The sequence below is a fragment of the Anabas testudineus genome, chromosome 23 (genome assembly GCF_900324465.2).
Source record: "Anabas testudineus chromosome 23, fAnaTes1.2, whole genome shotgun sequence".
Taxonomy (NCBI): domain Eukaryota; kingdom Metazoa; phylum Chordata; class Actinopteri; order Anabantiformes; family Anabantidae; genus Anabas; species Anabas testudineus.
This window is the reverse complement of record NC_046631.1, coordinates 8549730-8569736: the sequence shown is the minus strand read 5'-3', so window position 1 is coordinate 8569736 and position 20007 is coordinate 8549730. Positions and strand designations below refer to the sequence as shown.

General features: G+C 38.8%; 1 protein-coding gene across 1 annotated transcript in view; it reads right to left on the bottom strand.

The window, feature by feature from the left end:
- Positions 1–16201, bottom strand: part of exoc4 (exocyst complex component 4) — a 98763-nt gene extending 82562 nt beyond the window's left edge. Inside the window, exons 1-8 of the mRNA XM_026361889.1 lie at positions 16095–16201; positions 14978–15167; positions 14577–14771; positions 11290–11483; positions 9905–10014; positions 7866–7966; positions 7549–7703; positions 2122–2302 (exon numbers count right to left, since the gene is read on the bottom strand). Of these exons, the coding sequence (XP_026217674.1) occupies positions 2122–2302; positions 7549–7703; positions 7866–7966; positions 9905–10014; positions 11290–11483; positions 14577–14771; positions 14978–15167; positions 16095–16174 (1206 nt within the window). The 5' untranslated portion in view covers positions 16175–16201. The remainder of the gene's footprint in view (positions 1–2121; positions 2303–7548; positions 7704–7865; positions 7967–9904; positions 10015–11289; positions 11484–14576; positions 14772–14977; positions 15168–16094) is intronic.
- Positions 16202–20007: the final 3806 nt, after the last annotated feature.

Genomic DNA, 20007 nt, shown 5'->3' with positions numbered 1-20007 from the left:
TACTAAAACACAGTCTTTTTAGTCAGTGGCAAAGAGGTAGGTTTCAACAGTCTCCAAGTATATAACCCGATTATTTACTTGGACCCATTTTAAATACTAGAAATTGTCTTGGTGTAAACTCAAATAAATTGCATATTTTATAAACATTAGTAATGTTCTATTTAGAAAGTTTACAAAAAAGAGCTACAGTAGCTAGACCAGCAAAAAGATCATAACCAAATTCTGACCAGTGTTGAGTAGGTTTCTACCCCTTTCTATGTCTTTAGACATGAGATAAGAACTGGCTCAGTATCCAGTTCAATTTAACAGAGCCACTGTGGGAGCAGTAGGAATTTAATTTTTCTTACTGCTGATATGTGACTCTCTAAAACAGAGAGGGCTAAATGAAGGGGGTGAATGGGAGTATGAAAGCTGTGAAGAAAAAGAAAGCAAGATAATAAGATTAAGAAGGAAATTACAAGGTGCAAGAGGAGTACGCACGAGGTATTGGGAAAATTGAGAGCCTGTCATACAAAGCCACTAGGAATCATACTGAAGGAGGAAGAAGCAAGGGAAATGGAAGTGTGGAATGGGAGAGCAAGACAAATCAACAAGCAAGAGATGAGAGAAATGGCGAGAGCGAGGGAGAAATGGACAAGGGGCCTTCATATTGATACAATCGGTGAGGAAATAATAACACGAGTGAGTGAATAAGAAAACCTCATTTCATGTAATGAGCATTCTAATCAAGAGACTACATTATCTCACATCGCGGAGAGAGTGGAGCCCTTGGCAACTGGGTGTTGGCAGTGGTCACAAGCTGGGGAATAGCTTAATGCTTTCTATAACTGCACTGGTACAGCAGAGCTATTACAGTACATGCCTATGCACATTTACAGCCTCAGATACACACATACACACACCTAAACACTCCTGTATTTATACATCCAAGCATGCCAGCTGGAAATCTGAAGTTATTGGAAGCAGATGAGCCATGGTCCATGAGCTAGAAAAAGGATCCACTTTGAATATAATTGGGCAACTGCTTTATGTGCTTGTCTTCATTTGTACACTTTTATGACGACTAAAAACACCTTTGTGTGCAGAGGAAAAGAACACATTTAATTACCGTTCTTGCTATTAATTACCATGATGACAATGGATGCATTCAGGAATGCTCTCTGAAAACATTTGCTTCCTGCTGCAACTATTTTGTCCTACGAAGTCAAGTCTAGTGTCTTTATAGTTATATACTGTAAATGAAATATATGAACAACCACTTAAACAGAATCTGCCATAACAGTTAATGTCTAGAGATATACACCTAATAAATCAGAAAATTAAACAAACATTAATAAATTAACATTTCTTTGAGTGAAGCAGCCTGAAACACAATGCTTTCTTGGATATGGACACACACACAGGGAGACACACAGGCACTACTGCCGCAGATTCTCCTCTGAGATTCACCATAGGTCAGCTCAACAGCTGCTCATCCCCTCAACCAATCAAACAGGAGAAGGGAGCAAGAACCCAGCATAAATACATGCCAATTAAATAAGCTAAAATTAGTCCAACCAGTCAAGCTTCCCCTGTCTTTGTTGACAGATGTACACTATCACTATCACATTGCTGCCACTTTTTCCACTGATCAATATACTGCAAGAAAGGTGAATCAAAACACTATTTTAAAAGAAGGAGTAGAAGATAAATCAAGGATCACATCTCTAAAGTAGTGAATGAAAAGTAAAGGACAAAGCATGGAAAGACAAAGCAAACACCATGAGAGAGTCTATTAGGTGTAATGTTACAATATGAATCAATATTTAAATAATGTTAATTATAATGGAAAAAAGAAAGAGACAATAATGTCATAGTCTTAAGTGGTAAAATCAAGCTTTTGCCCATAGACTGATACATATTCACTAAATAACTAGAATCTACTGGACTGAGAGACACATGTTTAGCTTCTGGTTGTATAATGTAGAATGCATCCCATGCGTATGTCATGGATGTCAGTGTGTCTTCATTATTATCTATAAGGTTGTAGCAGTCAGATATCTGCCACAAACATCATGCTACTTTAAAGTGGACTGACCACATATTGTCCATTGGTGGTCTTCACTGTTGCTCAAAACTGACCTGCAGAACTGTCTGGATTTTGGCAGAAACGTCCGCCTGCTCGTAGAGCTTGATGCCTTCTTCGTGGGCTCCACCTGGACACTGCACCGCTATCTCCTGCAGATGGGCCAACACCACACTATGAGCCTGGGCCACTGCTTTGAATTTATCAAACAACAGCTCGAGCAGTTCCAGCAGCAACCTGCAGAGGGAGCCAGAGAGAGCAGAAACGGAGACAAGGAACAGAGAAGAGGAGAGTGGGACAGAAAAAATCATATTTGTTTTATAAAAAACATAAATAAATACATAACAAAGATACAGTCTTCATTTTTGGGATAACAAGACTAATGAAATGCTATAATTGTTTGAAAGTTTCTCTTTCACAGTCAAATATAGGAGTTGCAAAAGTCATTTACTACATATGAGGCCACAGAACTTGCTCAGGGAGTGAAGCTCATCCAGAATGGCACATCAATGCGCACTGTGGCAAAAGGTTTGCTATGTCTCCCAGCACAATGTCAAGAGCATGGAGGAGATACCAGGAGACAGGCCACAAGACACCAGGATATGTGGAGGGGGACATAGGAGGACAACAACAAAGCAGCAGGACCAATAAATGTTCCTTTGAGCAATGAGGAACAGGAGGAGCACTGCCAGAGCCCTACAGAATGACCTCCAACAGCCCACTAATGTGTATGTTTCTGATCAAACTGTCAGAAACAGACTCCAGACAAACAGACTCTTCACGGATGAGAGCAAGTTCACATTGAGCACATGTGAGAGGATCTGGAGATGCCATGGAGAATGTTCTGCTACCTGCAACTTCTTCCAGCATGACTGGTTTGGCGGTGGCTCAGTAATGGACTGGGGAGGGCTTGGAGTGCCGCAGAGACCAGTTTGTACTAGCCAGAGGTACACTGACTGGTACCAGGATGAGATCCTCAGACCCATTGTAAGACCAGATGCTGGTGCAGTGGGCCCTGAGCTCCTTCTGATGCATGACAATGCTAGGCCTCATGTGGCTGGAGTGTGTCAGCAGTTCCTGCGTGATAAAGGCATTGATGCAATAGACTGGCCTGGTCTGGCCTGAATCCAATCGAGCACCTCTGGGACATCATGTCTCCTTCCATTCACCAATGCCACATAGCGCCAAAGACTGTCCAGGAGTTGACTGATGCCCTGATCCAGGTCTGGAAGAAGATGCCTCAGGAGTACATCCGTTGTCTCATAAAGAGCATGCCCAGACGTTGTAGGGAGTACATACAGGCATGTGGGGGCTGCACACACTACTGAGCCGCATTTTGAAATGTCTTCAGAAATTCCCACAGAAGTTAAATCTGCCTGTGATCTGACTTTTCCACTTTTATTATGAGTATGATTTTAAATCCAGACCTCCATGGGATTATTTGTTGTCCATTGGTCGTTCTTATGTTATTTTGTTTTCAACACATTCCACCATGTAATGAATAACAATTTTCAACTGGAAGATTTGATTAATCGAGATCTAGGATGTGTTTTTTAAGTGTTTCCTTTATTTTTTGAGCAGTGTATATTTATTTAGGAAAGACTTGTCCTAGACTAAATGACTTGCTCTTAAACGACGAAGGACTCCAGTTTCTATTTGAATAATAGACAAAGGGGTGAGCATGTGGTGATACTGCTGGTGCCAGCCAGCATACTAGTTAACAGCTTTTTCACCAATGATGAAAATGAAAAGTCTGCACACTAAACACTACCCTAGAGTACTGCCTCAGTTACAGACTGCTTTCTGAATTCATAATATCTATAATATAGCATGATTTTATAACAGCTCAAGTGTGCCGTATACTAATGTGAGAAGACTATTGTCCAGCTTTTGTTCAATCCTAAGTTTTGTTTCAACTCCTCATTTAGAAGCAAGTATATGTGCACAGATGGATTCTTCTGAATGATCAAATGATTCTTACTGCAATGTATTCACTTACATAATATAAAATTAAATTAATGTGTAAAATTCTTAATGTGTAGCATGCAGTGCACTTCATATTTCTTCATACCAAGTTATTGCAGTTTTCTGTTTTCATTCACAGATTCCTATTCAGCTGATACCCACTGATTTTTTACTGCAATAATAGACCAACACCTAGGCTGGCTATTGAACAGTAGTGAGCCCAACCTGGACTCAAATGAACAGCTAGTCCCATTAGTCCTAAAAGGCTCTGGCTGAAGAATAGAGTGCCGCCAAAACCAAACTGACCTTCCACTTGATCTAAGTGCTACACTCTGGATTAGAAACTCACAGTTGGCTCATCTACACTAATGCTTTCATGCAGACTTTGCCATACCTGCTTTCTGTACAAGGACAAAGCTTTCAAAGCAAAGGTTACATTAACTGAGTTTGAATGAGAACCCAGTGCACCCATGCCAGTGAGTGCCCACTTTTATATTACACTTAATATAAATATAGTCACACTGTTTGTCTACCACAGGTCTTTTAAAATGCTCCTCTGGCATTTCAATTGGGTTTTATTTAATTGGTGGTAAGTAAAGCCCCCTTATTTTGTAGTTTACTACAGTGTAAATGCTATTTTAGGTCACTGATGGAGCTAGCTTCTAATCAGCATTTCCACTCACTTAACTGAGAAAAACAAGTTGGGTGCTTATACAGTGACACATACAAAACTAAATATAAATTTAGTCTCCAAACCAGAAAAGCTGTGAGTGCCAAAAACAAACATTGTTCTGCTATGTATACTCAAAACTACCTCATCTCATGCCTTATTAATGCTGGTTCAATACAAATTAGCACAGATTTAAATGCTACAAAAAAGAAGAAAGCATGGCCAAAGTTTTGGAAAGTGGCCAAGGTTTCATGTGAAGGTATAAGGATAATGTAGAGGCAAGATGGATGTTTCACTAGGGGGCATTTTGGTTGGCTGTCTGTCACTACATTGGCAGTAGCAGTGAGTAAATGTTATTAATGGAGGGGAAAGCAGGCACAAATCACTATGAGCTATAACTCAGAGAATGGAAGAGGCGCAGATAGGAGCTGTGAAATGCCAACAAGTGTGGACATCCCTCTCTCTCTCTATGTCTGTCTTTCTCTCATGTATAAACATGAACAATGGACAAGAAAAAGGATCGGCCGTCAACAACAACCTTCAGAAATGGACAAACAATACACGATACACATATGCTGCATACAGGTGGACACAGGCAAAATTTACAGCTCTGACCTTGTCGCCTCTTCTTTTTGTTCGATCTCACCCAATAACACACAAACGCACACACAGGGTGTGAAGAGCCCAGTTCTCCTCATTATATCTCAGTGGATCCATGCCATAGGCCATGGTAATCCATATCTGCTGTTCTTTGAGACCTCACTTCTCATTTCCCCTCAGGATCGAAGCCGACACACGTGGCGGATGAAAAGTTGGCAGAGACAGCAGGGAGCGCACATGTGGCTATACAGTCCCTGACTAATGATCAACAGCACAAGAGTGTTTCACTTTGGCAGAGCTTTGATAGCTTACAATTGATTACAATTGTAAATAGGTGTTTATAGCATCTTCGGAGGTGTCAGGTCATCCTGCTAACATACATAAATGTATGATAGCACTTTTCCAGTGACCACTCAACTAAACAGGGCAGCAGAAAAACACAATCAATTTTGTGATCAATGAGTTTTTCTTGTTTTTTTAAATTAGATTTAAAATACTTTGCTCTTTATTTTAATGTTCTTTGATCATTCATGCATTTCTTCATTTCAAATCAACTTTTTTTTCTGAGGGATTCAGATTAGATTCAGAATCGCCCATTTACCAAAAACAAAAAAAAGAGTAATAAGGTTCTGTTTTTGTAATGCAAAAAGAAAATAGTGAATGAGTTCAACAAGTCTAATTTGCTGTAAATTAAATCGAAATACTCACAGATCAGTGGTGCATGCAAATAACTCTAGTGCATGCACTGGGAACCTGTATGGAGTATCTCTGTCAAAGTAAGCTCAAGATAGAGATGAAAATACACCGCCTGTGTGGCTGATCACTGAGGATATGAATGAGAACATAAGCCTCTAAAAGCAAGTCACACACCACTGTATATGCTGTAAAGTGCTTAAGTGTTCCCAGCTAGTCTGCAGTGCTATAAAATATAGTGTGCAATATGCAAGACCCTTGTTCCCTACAAGTGGTACATCGGTTGGAGTTTCCATAGCAACAAGCCTTGACTTTAAGTTGAAGTGAACATAGGCAGAACAAGGTGTGTATGTATCCAAATACAAACACACACATACACACACCTTTGTCCAAATGGAACACTGCACACTGCATTCGGACTCAAATAGCATTATTAGCGTAAAAATACATGCACACATGCAGGTAAACTTGAAACAATCTGTAAGGTGCAGAGCTGGGGATGAGCTACATGTGGCCTATTACACTGAGGTCAAATGAGATTCAGTGAACAACAGGAAAAAGATGGCAGATGAGGCCGGAGAGAACATCCTTGACAGAAAACAAGACGTTCCTCTTAAATGGTTCAAGGTCGGTGGACTGAGACCTGTGCTTCCCAAGTCGGCTCTCTGTATGTGTATGCCTGCAGGAGCTGACGTGACTGCTTTTAAAATGTAGCAGTCCTCTACAGCAGGTGTGAAATTGTTTGTATGTGTACGGGTGTGTTTAACCATGACTTGTCTAGATTTAAAGCAGCAGAGTATCTGTTTTCATGGTCTGAGGCAGGTATGTCACCAGGCCTGGCTTTTACTGTGTTTCATACTTGGTTGACTGTCTGACTATGAACACCCTGGGAATGCATTCAAAATATGCTGTCTACTGCCTTCAATGTCAACCCTAATATACCTAAAAGGCCCACTGCATGCAACACTAAAATGACTTATGTAAGCATTTATTTTATAAACAGTTATCAAGTATTACTAAGAATCTTTAGGGGAGAGTAATAAATTCCTATCAAGACATATTAAGAGAATACACAGAACTTCACCAACCACTGAGCAGAGTGGGCACCTTTTATGTAATGACACTGGGGACTTGTCTCTAATGGGAATATTACACCTACAGAAGAATAAGCAAGTAGGCTGCTTAAAAAACTATTTTGCATAGCTATAACATCAAGGGGGGGGGGGGGTATTAAGTTTTTTTTTAGTAACAACAGTCGCTGCGTCCTGCTGTTGACACTGATAATTTTGGGAAACACTGCTCGTGCTACTTATTGTTTTCTATGAGGTAAACATTATCATTTCAAAAAGACAGGTTTCATCTTCCACAGAACTACTTATAGTTTCCACTCCGTGGCGTTCATCCGTGTGTATTATTCTTTAATGACTAATCATTTCTAAAACTCCAATGACTTCATTTTTTTGTGATCTGCAGCAACCTTGCTGCCACAATATTTTAACATAACACCTTCTTCCTTCAGTGGGCTTCCTTTATCCTCCCTATATCCGTGCCTTACCTTGGCTGGCTCTCCTGGGCCAGGTTTTCTCCTCTCTGGTAAGCGTGGTCTGCTATCTGAGTGGTGGACCTCTTGACGATCTGTTTCAGCTCAGGTTCCAGCCGCTCCATTATGGCCTTGATGGTCTCTGGAATTTTCTTCAACTTGGCCAGAGCCTGAAGAAAAAAGATAACACGAACATAGTAATTGAAGAATTAACACTACAGGGACACTGAAATAATCACACAGAACGCAAAGATGATTTGAATATTATCAAGTTGTTACAATTCACAATTAAACATGTGCATAGCAATTCAAGGTTCATGTAGAGTATGTACCTTGATGAGGATGCCCATGAACTTAGCACTGTTCTCTTCTGGATCTGCTTCAGAGAGGTCGGTTTGGTTCAGCTCTCGCATATCCTGCTGCAGCTCACGCACTAAAGCAGACAGATATATACACATACTGTAACTGCTTACACAAGTAAATACACAAGCCCAATTATTTCAGGACAAGACACATGGAAAAAACGATGACACAAAAAGATAATATTATCTTATTAATGTCTATTATGTTTTATGTACATCTCAATTTTTCTCTTTTAAACACACACCTCCACCTATCCTGTTACCCCTGCTCCTCCCTAAATTATCCTACCACATGACTTAGCCACATTAGCAGCTAAATTGAGAGTGGCAGCATCAAGTGATGCTCTAATTTCCATTAGATGGGCCTCCCAATTCCCCATCAAAGCGCGTTAAGAGAGTTAATGTTTATGGCAAGTTAATGGACTTTGGGTGTATTTCCTCTTTCCCCCCATTCCAACTGTAGTTTGTGTTAATAATTATGACAATTACTAGCTACAAATGAGGTGCTCTAATGCTATTACACAAAATGGCAAGCCAGGCCATTGATGGAAGCCGACTGCTGTGTCGTGACCACAGTTGTTAGCATGATGGTGTATAGGCACTTACTGCCTGGTGGTAGCTAATTGTGTATTTTCTCTTTGCATAATGCGGGCAAAACGGTGGTTCAGCTTTTACTTTTAGGCATATGGAGTGGGTGAATTGAACAGATATTTATTGTGCATTAGAGGTAATTTGTCCATTTGTGTGTGTGTCTGAGGTCAGAGTAAACACATACACGATGATGTGGTGAATACAAACAGGCAGAGTAGAGGACAAATCACTGAAATGACAATCGTAGCTTAGTTAAGTATGAGGTAAATGCAAAAATAAAAAGACACACTGTTATAACTGTAACTTTTACTTAACAGCTGCATGATATAATAGAACTAAAGACACACACGCACACGTAGGGTTGCAGCAGTAATATGATAATAGGTCTGTGGATTCTAAATGATACAGTACAATGTATAGTGGCTTGGTATCCACAGAGCTGAAATGGTGAATCGCTAACTTAGAATGCTAAGAGTGGGTGGTGAAAAAAGTGGCAGGCTTAATATAAAAACTCAGAAGCACCAAGGGAACGCCAAGTTATTGCAGGATTAACTTTTTTTCATTATCTTCTTGTTTGTGTTCCTCTGTGCTCTGCCTGGAAGGAATGCAGTGCCGACTGTACGCCCCTACAATCAAGAGAGAATTCATGTGTTCCCGAACACAGTTCTAGTCCCCATATCAGTCCCTGCTAAAGTACTGGTTACCGTTTTGACTGTTATGAATGCTGTTCCCCTGCTGTGATGACAGAGACGCTGGCTGACTAACCGTAAAGATAGGAGGGACAAGATAATTAGAATGTGAGCAAAGGAAATGTATATTATGATCACAGAGATGTTATGACAAACACTTAATGAAAGAAACGTGGGTGTAAGCTGGTGTGTATGTGCAGGAAAGCATCAGCGTTTAGTATTCAGTCCTTTGTGCAAGAGTTTGTGTCACTGTAAGATTTGTAAAATCATTACTTGCATGAAAGGAAGGAGCTTATATGGTATAGTTATTCTGCAAACTCTCTGTGAGAGACACCAGTGAAACACGAGAAACCATAATTTACCTACGGCCACCTCCACCATGTTTGCACCTGTTGTCGTGCAGTTTTTCTTAGCAGATCATCTGCAAAGTGCCCACCAATGAAACAATGCAATTTAGTACTGACTATGAGATCTTAGTAAATGATGCCCTATATGTTTGTGTGCAAGTATGTTTTCTCCTAATGTTCGCTTTTGGCTTTTTTACTCATAAAAATTAAGGTTTTTCATTTTGATTAAATTGATCTCATTTTAACACTTAACACACCAACATCCACATCTTTTCCCTTATTTCACTATTGGCTTCTTACCCTCTTTCTGTAAAGCCATCACACACATTTTTGTATTGTATGACCTCTTACCCTCCTATACAATATAACCAAAGGTCCATACCACTGCTGGATCCAGGTGTGCTGAACTGTGATGAATCCAGAATCTTACGGGGAGTGGACAAGCTGCTGACATCCAACACAGGCATTGGTGACGTGTCTTTGGTTGTGGAGCTGTGAAGAAAATAAGCTGGAATTATGGCTTGTTACACATACACAAAGTTTAGAAAGCCCTAAAAGAAAATACACAGCAACCTCCCCATCTCTAGCAAAACAGCACACTGTTATAACATTGAATCTCTGCGAGGGTCTGGTGCTGCTTTCCAATGAGCCATTTATCAAGTTTTAAGATGGAGGTGGAAGCAATCCAGGTTCTTTAAGCTGGGTGGTATAAACACAGTGTGCCTGCTAAGTGAGTGGGGTATATGGAAGCTGGCTTGTTGTTAGAGGCGACCCAATACAATGAGGCCAAGACCTGTCACTTGCTCACCCTCAGTAATAAATCACTTTAACACACCAACCCACCACTACCATAATTACTACACCCACACACAGACACACGTGTAAAAGTGCAAACACACTTAGACTGAATGCATTACACACAACACAACACAACAGCATCAACAGGGTGTTTGAAACCATTGTGCCGCATTATCCCTAATAATTTATACGACTGCATCATGAAACTAAGAAACTGGCTCTTGGGTCATGGAGGCATAGCTTAAGTTATTCTCCCAGTGGCTGCAAAACCACTATTATTTGAAGAATTACTGGTGCCACACAGAAACTGTGGATGTGGTATTCTATTGTTTTATTTATTTATAACTAACAATTGGCAACTGATATTGTCTCCCACCTTAAAAAAAAAAAAAGCTAAAGCTTTGCTTCCTGAAAAACAAACCAAAACACGCTGTGCATATCCATGCCTTGTTTTTTGTTTTTTTCTCCGTAGCACCTATCGTGACTCTAAGTGCATCCCTCCTAATTCCCTATGAGTGATGTTTCCCTTTTTAATGTAGGCTGGTTTTCATGTGTTTCTTTTTAACTTCAGAGCACAAAGTACAAACATGAAGAAACAGAGCAACAAGTTAAACAAGCTCTAATTGTTTTTGTCAGTAATTGGCTTGGTTTCCATGTAGTAAATAACTGGCAAGTTACACTTCATTGTCCCAGCAATGAAATAACTTATAATGAAGGCACATCTATACAGCCTAAACTTTTCACAGAAGAAAGCTCTTTGAAGGCTATATTTCTGTCGACTACATAATGTGCAAACAATAAAGGCCTTTGATACATCAGAGCAAACAAACTGGTTAAAGATAGTCTATGACTGTTCACCCTCACTCCCTCTGTCTCTCACAGCCTTGAACACTTTTATATGGTATATTAGTGATACAACTACAAAAAAATAACAAAAGAATTCAAGAGAGAAAAAAAAACAACCCTTACCCTGGAAGGCGAGCTGCATTTTTGTCCTTGTTCTTGTGTCCTAGGCGACTTGTGGACTTGATGTAGAGATGTCGGTGCAGCTCATCAATGAGCACAAGATGGATGTTGAGCTTCTTGCTATGGAGCTCTAGACGCAGATCACCAAGCCCTTCCACCTGCAGTAAGGGGCCTTCCAAGGACTCCACAGCTGATACCTGCATATGACAACATATCAGCCAAGCATCAGTTAACCTTAGCTATAGATTTAACTTTCATAGGGTTGCTGACAACTTAAAAAACCCACAAACATGTTGTTTTTGTTAGTTCTCTACAAAGACAACTGGAAATAAAATCAACTGGAAATTCTGCCAACTAAGAGGGACACTGCAAGACAAATTTTGCTTGGATAGGAGACACACACACAGATGACACTCCACTCTATGACAGGCCTCTAAATGTTGCTCATTTTGTAGCAATTCTGAATAAAACCATCACACATTAATTACACAAACAACACCTTCTCATTTTAATTATTAATTAAATGCTTTGAGGATTTAACGTTATTTTTAATTTACCACCAAATATACATACTGTACCATTTAGGAGGAACATACTTCCCTCCCAAATCCAAGACTCCTCTGATTCACACACCCTTTTCTCGCACTCTTTCCCCGTCAACGCTTTCCTCAGTTTGTATTAAGATAAGCAACAATTAATAAATTGTTGTGTAATTAAATGTGTGCATTTATGTGTGTACTCCAAGGACGCTAATGGCCAGATCACAGCACTGCAAAGAATACATATTTGCATGGTCAAGGAAGGCCAGAAGGGAATGGGAACCAGGGGAGAAAGATACTGGGCAGGGAGCATCGGTCAAGTGTGTACTGATGCAAATGAGTTCCGTATTAGTGATGAGATGAGCTAATGTGCTGCATGATCAGCACCCATTGTCTTAATAGAATAACTTGGCATGTCTGCAAGGCTTTGCATGTTCTGTGTGAGTGTGTACACACCTCTCAGCTCTCTCTGTGTATGATTATATGTGTGTGATTGTATGACTGTAAATCATTTAACACTCATGTGGGGGGGGGGGGGGTATCTCATTACTATTGGGCTGGGATGACAGAAGAAGGCTGGTTAACATCGTTAGGGGGCCAGGCCTGTCAGCGTAATGAGGGATATGAAGCCTCTAGTGAATTTGCTTGGGAAAAATTGAGAGAAGGAGAGGAGTGAAGCTCTCAACTCGAAGGGGGGTATCAGTAGTCGTATGTGTGTGCACCTGGATTTTGTGAGGAGAGGAGAGGAGAGGAGAGGAGAGGAGAGGAGAGGAGAGGAGAGGAGAGGAGAGGAGAGGAGAGGAGAGGAGAGGAGAGGAGAGGAGATTTTCTGAAACCAAAGCCAGTCTTGTTTTTAACCAACCCCATGCGGTCTGGGACTGCCATTCAATAGCAGACAGATAGCATAGTCTGAATTCTAATTGCCAACCCTTAGAGATAAGCCTCACATAAACACACACACACACACACACACACACACACACACACACACACACACACACACACACACACACACACACACACACACACACACACACACACTTACATATAATATTATAGACAGCATGCAACAGTGGAAGAAGGGTGATATGGAGGCTAGGAAGTACTATATATCCCTTGCTTGTCTCCTTATGCTGTAGTAATGGCAAAATAAAAGAAAATGTGTCTGTAAGCCCAGAACATTGCAACTTTTGTTGAGTAAGAAAGTGAGAAAGGAATAGAGTGGGAGAGAAGAAGCACCGGAAAGTGAAAACCATGGTGCATGTGAAAACCAAGGAGACGGATCAGTGCTATAATGAGTGACAGTGTGATGGGAATAAGCACATCAGGGATTCAAAGAAGTGACACAGGCAATGCGATGTTACAGTAGAGACACAAAGTGTGTATGTTGTGAATATACAATACAACACAGAAAATACTGAAAAATTCAGCAATTTAAAATTTTATTTGTTAATCAAAATCTTATATTTTGTCTAAACATCAAATTTTTAAAAAGATGCAGAAAAAGTTTCACATGGGGTTAGAGAGTTAAAAAACAAATCAAAACATCTAACAAAATGTTCAGGTTCATTGAGACAACTGACTCAGCATATATGAACTGTCATAAGTTGCCTTAATCACGTCACATCAGAAGCATAGAAAATAACGGGAAGGTTTATATAATCACTCACAAACCAAATATGTTATTTCAAGAATGCCATTTTGCCATTTATAACTGCTAACAGCCGCTTCTTTCCCTTAAGTGTAAGTTATTTCAAATTGATTTTTCAGAGATTATTTATTCATGAACTGCAAAAATATGTCACCAAAGCAAAAGCCAGAGTGACTAACAAATAGCTTTTTGATATGTAAAGGCAAATAAAATGTGTGCTTTTTACATACCAATGAAACTGCACAATCCTAATCAACTAAAGCGCTTTGGAAGTTTGCAAGAGAGAGGTAAAGCGTCCAACTGACTGAACTTCCCACAACCTTTCAAAACATGCTGTACTAACTGAGGACAGGTTGAATGAAGGTCCACTTCTTTCCACCCCCACAAAGAGGATTTTTCATGGTCCTTTGGGTGCACCACCATTCCTCTTTTTTCCTCCTCCTCAGATAACCCTATTCTAGCAAACTAATTATTACCGACGTCTGAAGGAAGATGTGAGGGAGTGACAGAGGAAGGGAGAGCAAAAAGAGAAGGAAACGAACACAACAGAGAGATCACAGAGTCTGGTCATTTCATCCTCAATGCCATCCTCCAGCTCCCCTGTTGTGCATACTGCAAAACACACATCAAAAGAAAAGGAGCGCATGCATGCATACATACACACACACCTGCAGCGCCCTCACTGCACTTGATGATGCTCATTTGAAGTAAAAGAGTTGCACTCACTGGACTGTTCAAGGCTAGAAAGTGATTCTTTAAATGGATGAAATCAATCTTAGCAGAAACACTTCAAAAACACTGGTGTTTATGTAGGTGTCCTGGGTACACCATGAGTCTCTCATCAGAATCGCCTCACTGCGTTTGCATATGTCAATAGGTATCCCATAACTTCAAACAAAGAAAACCATTTTATTCTCACTCAATTTCCCACTTTCTTCAGCTCATATCCCCTCCATCCAACCACGACAAAACATATTTGGATCATTTTTCTTTTTGTCCTCTTGCAGTCTGTCTTTCCCTATCAAAATATTCCACAGTTCAGACCTAAAAAAATTATTTCAATACAACACCATCTACTGTATGGCCATCAGTTTACTCACCAGTCTGTTTGTGGCATGAAGGTAGTGCTTGCTTGCCATATAGGCCTCCAGCTCTTGGGGCACCTGCTTGATGCTTTCAATTTCATCAAGCAGCTCAAGCACATGCTTGTGCTCAATGCCTTCTATCCACAGCTTTCTCAACTCGTCCCTTTTGCAGTGGAGAAGCATCTTACAAGACAGAAGGTTCTCCTTCACCTGCACATAAAAGTGAGATAAAGTAATGCAAAGTTTAATCTTATACACTAGGCCTCTCTTTTTTGTTTTTAATTTGACAGTTTAGAGTCACTGCTCTAAAATCCAAAGTGAAAACTATGTATACGCAAATTCTAGTAATGGTTTTCCCAATTCTCCAAATGATTTCCTGCAGTGTACATTTTTTTAAACATGTCTCTTCTTCCTACCTGTTTGATCTTGTTCCGTGAGCTGGTGATACGCTCTGTGATGCTCTGGTAGGTCCTGATGGCAGTGGTGAGTTCAGCATAATGCTGAACAATCAGTTCATCTAAATCTCTGTCACATGTCTCAAAGGCCTCTTCCAGACGACCCTTTTCTGTCTCCCTGTCCTGCACATCATCACTGCTGGACAGAGTTCTGCATCAGGGAACAGGAAAGATAGGATTCAGCTCAATAACCAAATCCAAACAGTTAACAGTAATGGCACAAGAGTTGTATGCCAACATACCCCTGCAGTATAGGCAGCATAACATTACAACATTAATAGATATACATTCACAATCTAACAAATTATCAATGACTGCATATTATCACATTAGCCACATATGTTTATTTGATCCTACTAGTTAAAAAAATAACCCTTCATTTACATCTTACTTACATTATATAAACTATAGCAAACAATATTTTGTATTTTATACTGAGGAGTGGTTGGACCTCAGCTTTAAAAACCCTTTAAAAGTTAATCTTTTATAAGTCATGCTCCCTGTTTCTCAGTCTAAAAGATGATGCCATTATAGAGGGCTTGAACATGTGACTCGTAGGTAATTCATAATTCTTTACAGTAATGATTACATCCGCATCCTGATATAAGCTACAGCATTCCTATAAAGCAAACTGTAGTTAAGTTAAACTTTTAAAAACCTAGCAAGTCATTTCAGCAACAGTCAGCGTTATTAAGAAACATCTCTTCAGTTCAATTAACTAATGAACTTCTTGCACTTGCCTAGCCAAAAATATTTAGCGTTACATTACTGTACCACAGAAAAGAGTACTTTCTGAGCTGTAAGTTAGGATTGACTGATTTAGTTAGCTAGTTAGTTACTTATTTTGTAAAACTACAAACTACGCGATAGTGCGTTACTCTATTTGAAATAAAAATGGTAAATGTGTGCGTTTTAAATGGTTTGAGAAAATTAACAATACAGGAAGGATGTAACGTTAGCTAATAGCTAGCATAAAAAGCTACCTGTCAACCCGTGAGCAAAAGCGAGCGCCGTTCAAAAGCTGCCTGACATTATACCAGGGTTTATAATATTTTATATAGACTATGATAAACATTACCTGATAACAGAGATGAGAAGACCAGAAGGGTCTTTGTTTTTGCTAACAGCACTCCTATATCTCCCTGTATCAGCTGCCATTTTTACAGCTGCGTCACCCAAACAGGAAGACAGGGAAGTAAGGTTACACTGTGGAATTATGGGAGCTGTAGTTCGAGCAGCTTTGCTACGGTAACAGTACATTAACAGCGACTTCTGCTTTAATGAAACGTATTGTGTAAATACCTTGTTATAGAGTAAATGAAACAGGACAAACATAAATAAATAAACACATTTTTTTTATAGGTAAATTGTTAAAATATTATTTGTGAAAAGGTATTTTACAGCCATGTTCCAAATGTTAGTGGGTGCTGTGTTTGAGCAACTTAAAAACTTAAGCATGATACAATAATAAGGCTGTAACTGTAGGAATATTTTTATTGAAAATTATTTTATCAATAAATAAGTCATTTAAACTGTCACATTTTGTATATTCTAAATCCTATATTCCTGGCATCCTTGTATGTATGTATTGATCCCATCATGGAGATATCCAGCCTGCTGTGCACACTGTTATGGATAGTGATAATGATTCTGTTAGTTATTTATGTTGATCATTTTAAAATGCAATTTTAAGTATTGTTCATATACAGCACAAATAGTAGGCTTCAATAAAAAAAAATCATTCTAACACTTTCAATCCAGTCCTCTTGAGACTGATAAAGGAAAGGTTGAGCAGAGAAGAAAGGCAAGAGAGAGTGTGTGTCAGCGAGTTAATAGCCTTTCCCATTTAGAACATGTAGCGCTGGATTTGGTGGGGCGCTCCTACACCATATCTCTGACAATCACTGCTGTACCAATGAGAATAGGAGAGGGCATTGATTCTGGAGCAAAAGAGGTCGATTCCCAGCAACCTGGGCCTTGATTGATGTGGTGGTGGACTGATGAGATAACATTGTGGGTGATCTTTGAGTCATTTCAAAAAAAAAAAAAAAAAAAAAAAAAAAAAGAAAGAAAGAAAAGAAAAAGAAACAAATGTTGTGTCGTTCAGGAGCCACTGATTTTTTCCTGAAGGCGCCTAGTTTCCCAGGTCCAAGTTTAATTTTGAAATTCTTATCACCCCACAGGGTGATAAAACAGCACCAAGGTTATTTCTTTCAGTTCAGTGGTGCACATTTGGACATTAAGTGGTTCCATTGAAGGACTAACCTGTGTGTGGATTAAATACAGTATGAGGGCATTAAGGTCTTTGTAGGACATCCCTCTCTGATCTGTTGATATCCAGAATAAAGGCCTACATGTAAAAGTCAAAACTGCATCTCATAACTAAAGAATAAATTCTGACTTTTACAGCACTTTGAATAAGGACGCAGCCACTTTACCTAAACAAATAGCAAACAAAATGATAGGGAATAAGATGCCGTATGGTCCTTGTGATCATTAAATAACTAATGTTCTTAAAAGGGATCTATTTTCATTTGATTTGGGGTTGTAGGTTAATTAACTGATGACTCACTGTGAATGTATGATAAAAGCTTTTCCAATTATCAAAAGAGAAATACAACTGAAATAAACAGAGGCTGCAAAAATATTTTCACCTCTCCAATTACTACCCTTGAAAATTTGTAACAAAATGTCATCCTTTGGTGATTAAGGAGAAGATACTTCCTTACTTGTTTCCATGGAAATGTGGTTAAGAGGTTTGCATCTATTGTATGTTCTCTGAATTTTTCACATAATCTTGAACTGGAACAAACAAAACATTTGTTTCAGATTTTCAAGTCAATGAACCAACTAGTTTTAGATTTTAGATTTCATCCCATTCCTTTTACAGACATGTTGGATTCAGATGATATCTTTACTGATGAGAGCACTTAATTTTGCTGAAATGACAAAGAGAGAAATGGAGTTAGATAACGATTTAAGGATGCATCAATTCAAATGCCACAAAAAGTAAGAGATATTGGCAGAAGGTAACAACATGTGAATCAAACAAAGTATACATAAACAGAAGGAATACTGTCTCATGTCATTTAATATTTTAAGGCAAAAATGGAAACAGTTTCACATAAACGTATGAATGAAGTGCAACAACAACACAGTGGCAGGTAAAGATGCAAATTATATTCACATTATCAGACATCTAGGTGGCAGTAACATGTGAGAAAAATGTATAAGGACACTGAACACGAAGCAACCAGTTTTACCTCTGCGGTGAATGAAGTATTACAGGTAAATTAATCACATCACCAAGCAGCATAATTGCTCAGTATCAAAAGGAGGCATCAGTTATATTAATAACAATACAATTGTTTACTACAATAATGCTGTCATAAACAGCAGTGCTATTCTCTACACTTTACTATTTAATTACGTCTCTGTTCTCAGCACAGCCTGAGGCTTTTCAGAGACTGCCCTCAGGGCATTGCTACACATTCTAATTCTTTATTATGTAAAACAAACACAACCTCAGGATCTGCATGAATTACACTATGCTGTGTGATTAAATGTAGCCTATATAAATTGAAATGGGTGGCTGATAGCGCAAATGTAATTTGGGCAGACTCACCTTTGATTCATAGTGCCAACGTAAAGTCCTGCTTTAAAAACCTCAGGCAACTTTACCTTTTACTTTCTTTGATAGCAGTGTTGGAATCACCACCTCGTCATCTGTGAAATCTTTCAATATCAATGTAAACATATCTGATTTTCAAATCTAAATCAGTAGAGGAGTGGCATCATTTAAACCTCTATCTTTTGCATTGTCTTTCAATTTGCTCACATATTAAGGTTGATGTATGTGTTTATGTTTTGTATTGTAGTGTGTTGTCAGCCAAATCTCATAAATAATCACATTTGATTTGATGAAGGTTTGTATTAGTTGAGAGATTTGAATGTGAGTCTTCAGAGTATATGGAATTTCCCAATAACATTGCAGCATGTGCAGCCACAATGAATACTTAAAAAGGTTTTTATTGATTTATGTTTGCACAGAATCCAAAGTATATAAAACAGAAAAACACAAACCCACAAAATCATCAGAAAATAGCATTATAAAATATGTATTAGGTTATTGCTTGCACTATATTAAGTTTAGAGTATGATTCTCATGAACGGTTGTTTCTTATAATATCCTCTCCTCTTGAGGTATATCAAATTTTCAGCTGCTATGCCCTGCAAACGCAAACAGTATATTATAAAATGAAAAGGAAACAATTACACAGACAATTTGGATTTTCTTAGCGCACTTATTGATTCACTTAAATCAATTCATACTGTATGTACATCTCTAAATGAGTGATTTATTACTTGATAAACCCCTGCTGACAGTAGAGCTGAAAATAAGTAAGAAAAACCATGTACTGTAATTTTGACCTTTCTTGCGTACTCAATTGATTATCAGTAATTTTAGTTTTTTCCATACAACAGATCTTGGGAACTTTTGCTATTTTTTGTGATTGCTTATTGTATCATATATCTGGTATTCCAATGACATAGAATTTATTTTTTTATCGCTTTTTTCAGGATGCCATTTAATTGGTGCAGTTACATGTGATGTCTCCAAATTAATATATCACCAAAAAGTATAGGCTATAATCCTTTAACCCGTTGTCTTAGAAGAACGGCTGGTGATCATATATGAAGTGTTTCATATAGAAAAAACATTAGCCTGTGTTAGTAAGTGCTTCATCATTCTGCTTTTGCATCCAAGACCTGTCCACGCTGACTTTAGCCTTCCTTTTGTATTCACCCATCTCCTCTACAGGAAGCAGAGAGCACATTCAGAAAATGAGCAGCATTATTCAGACACTTGTGGAAAAGAAAATCAATAATAACATTAATTTCCAGGATTAGATATTTCGCTATACAAATAACAAAGGCCTGCACTGGAAAACATCATAAAGTGTTTACTATTTGTAAGTTACTGAAGACAA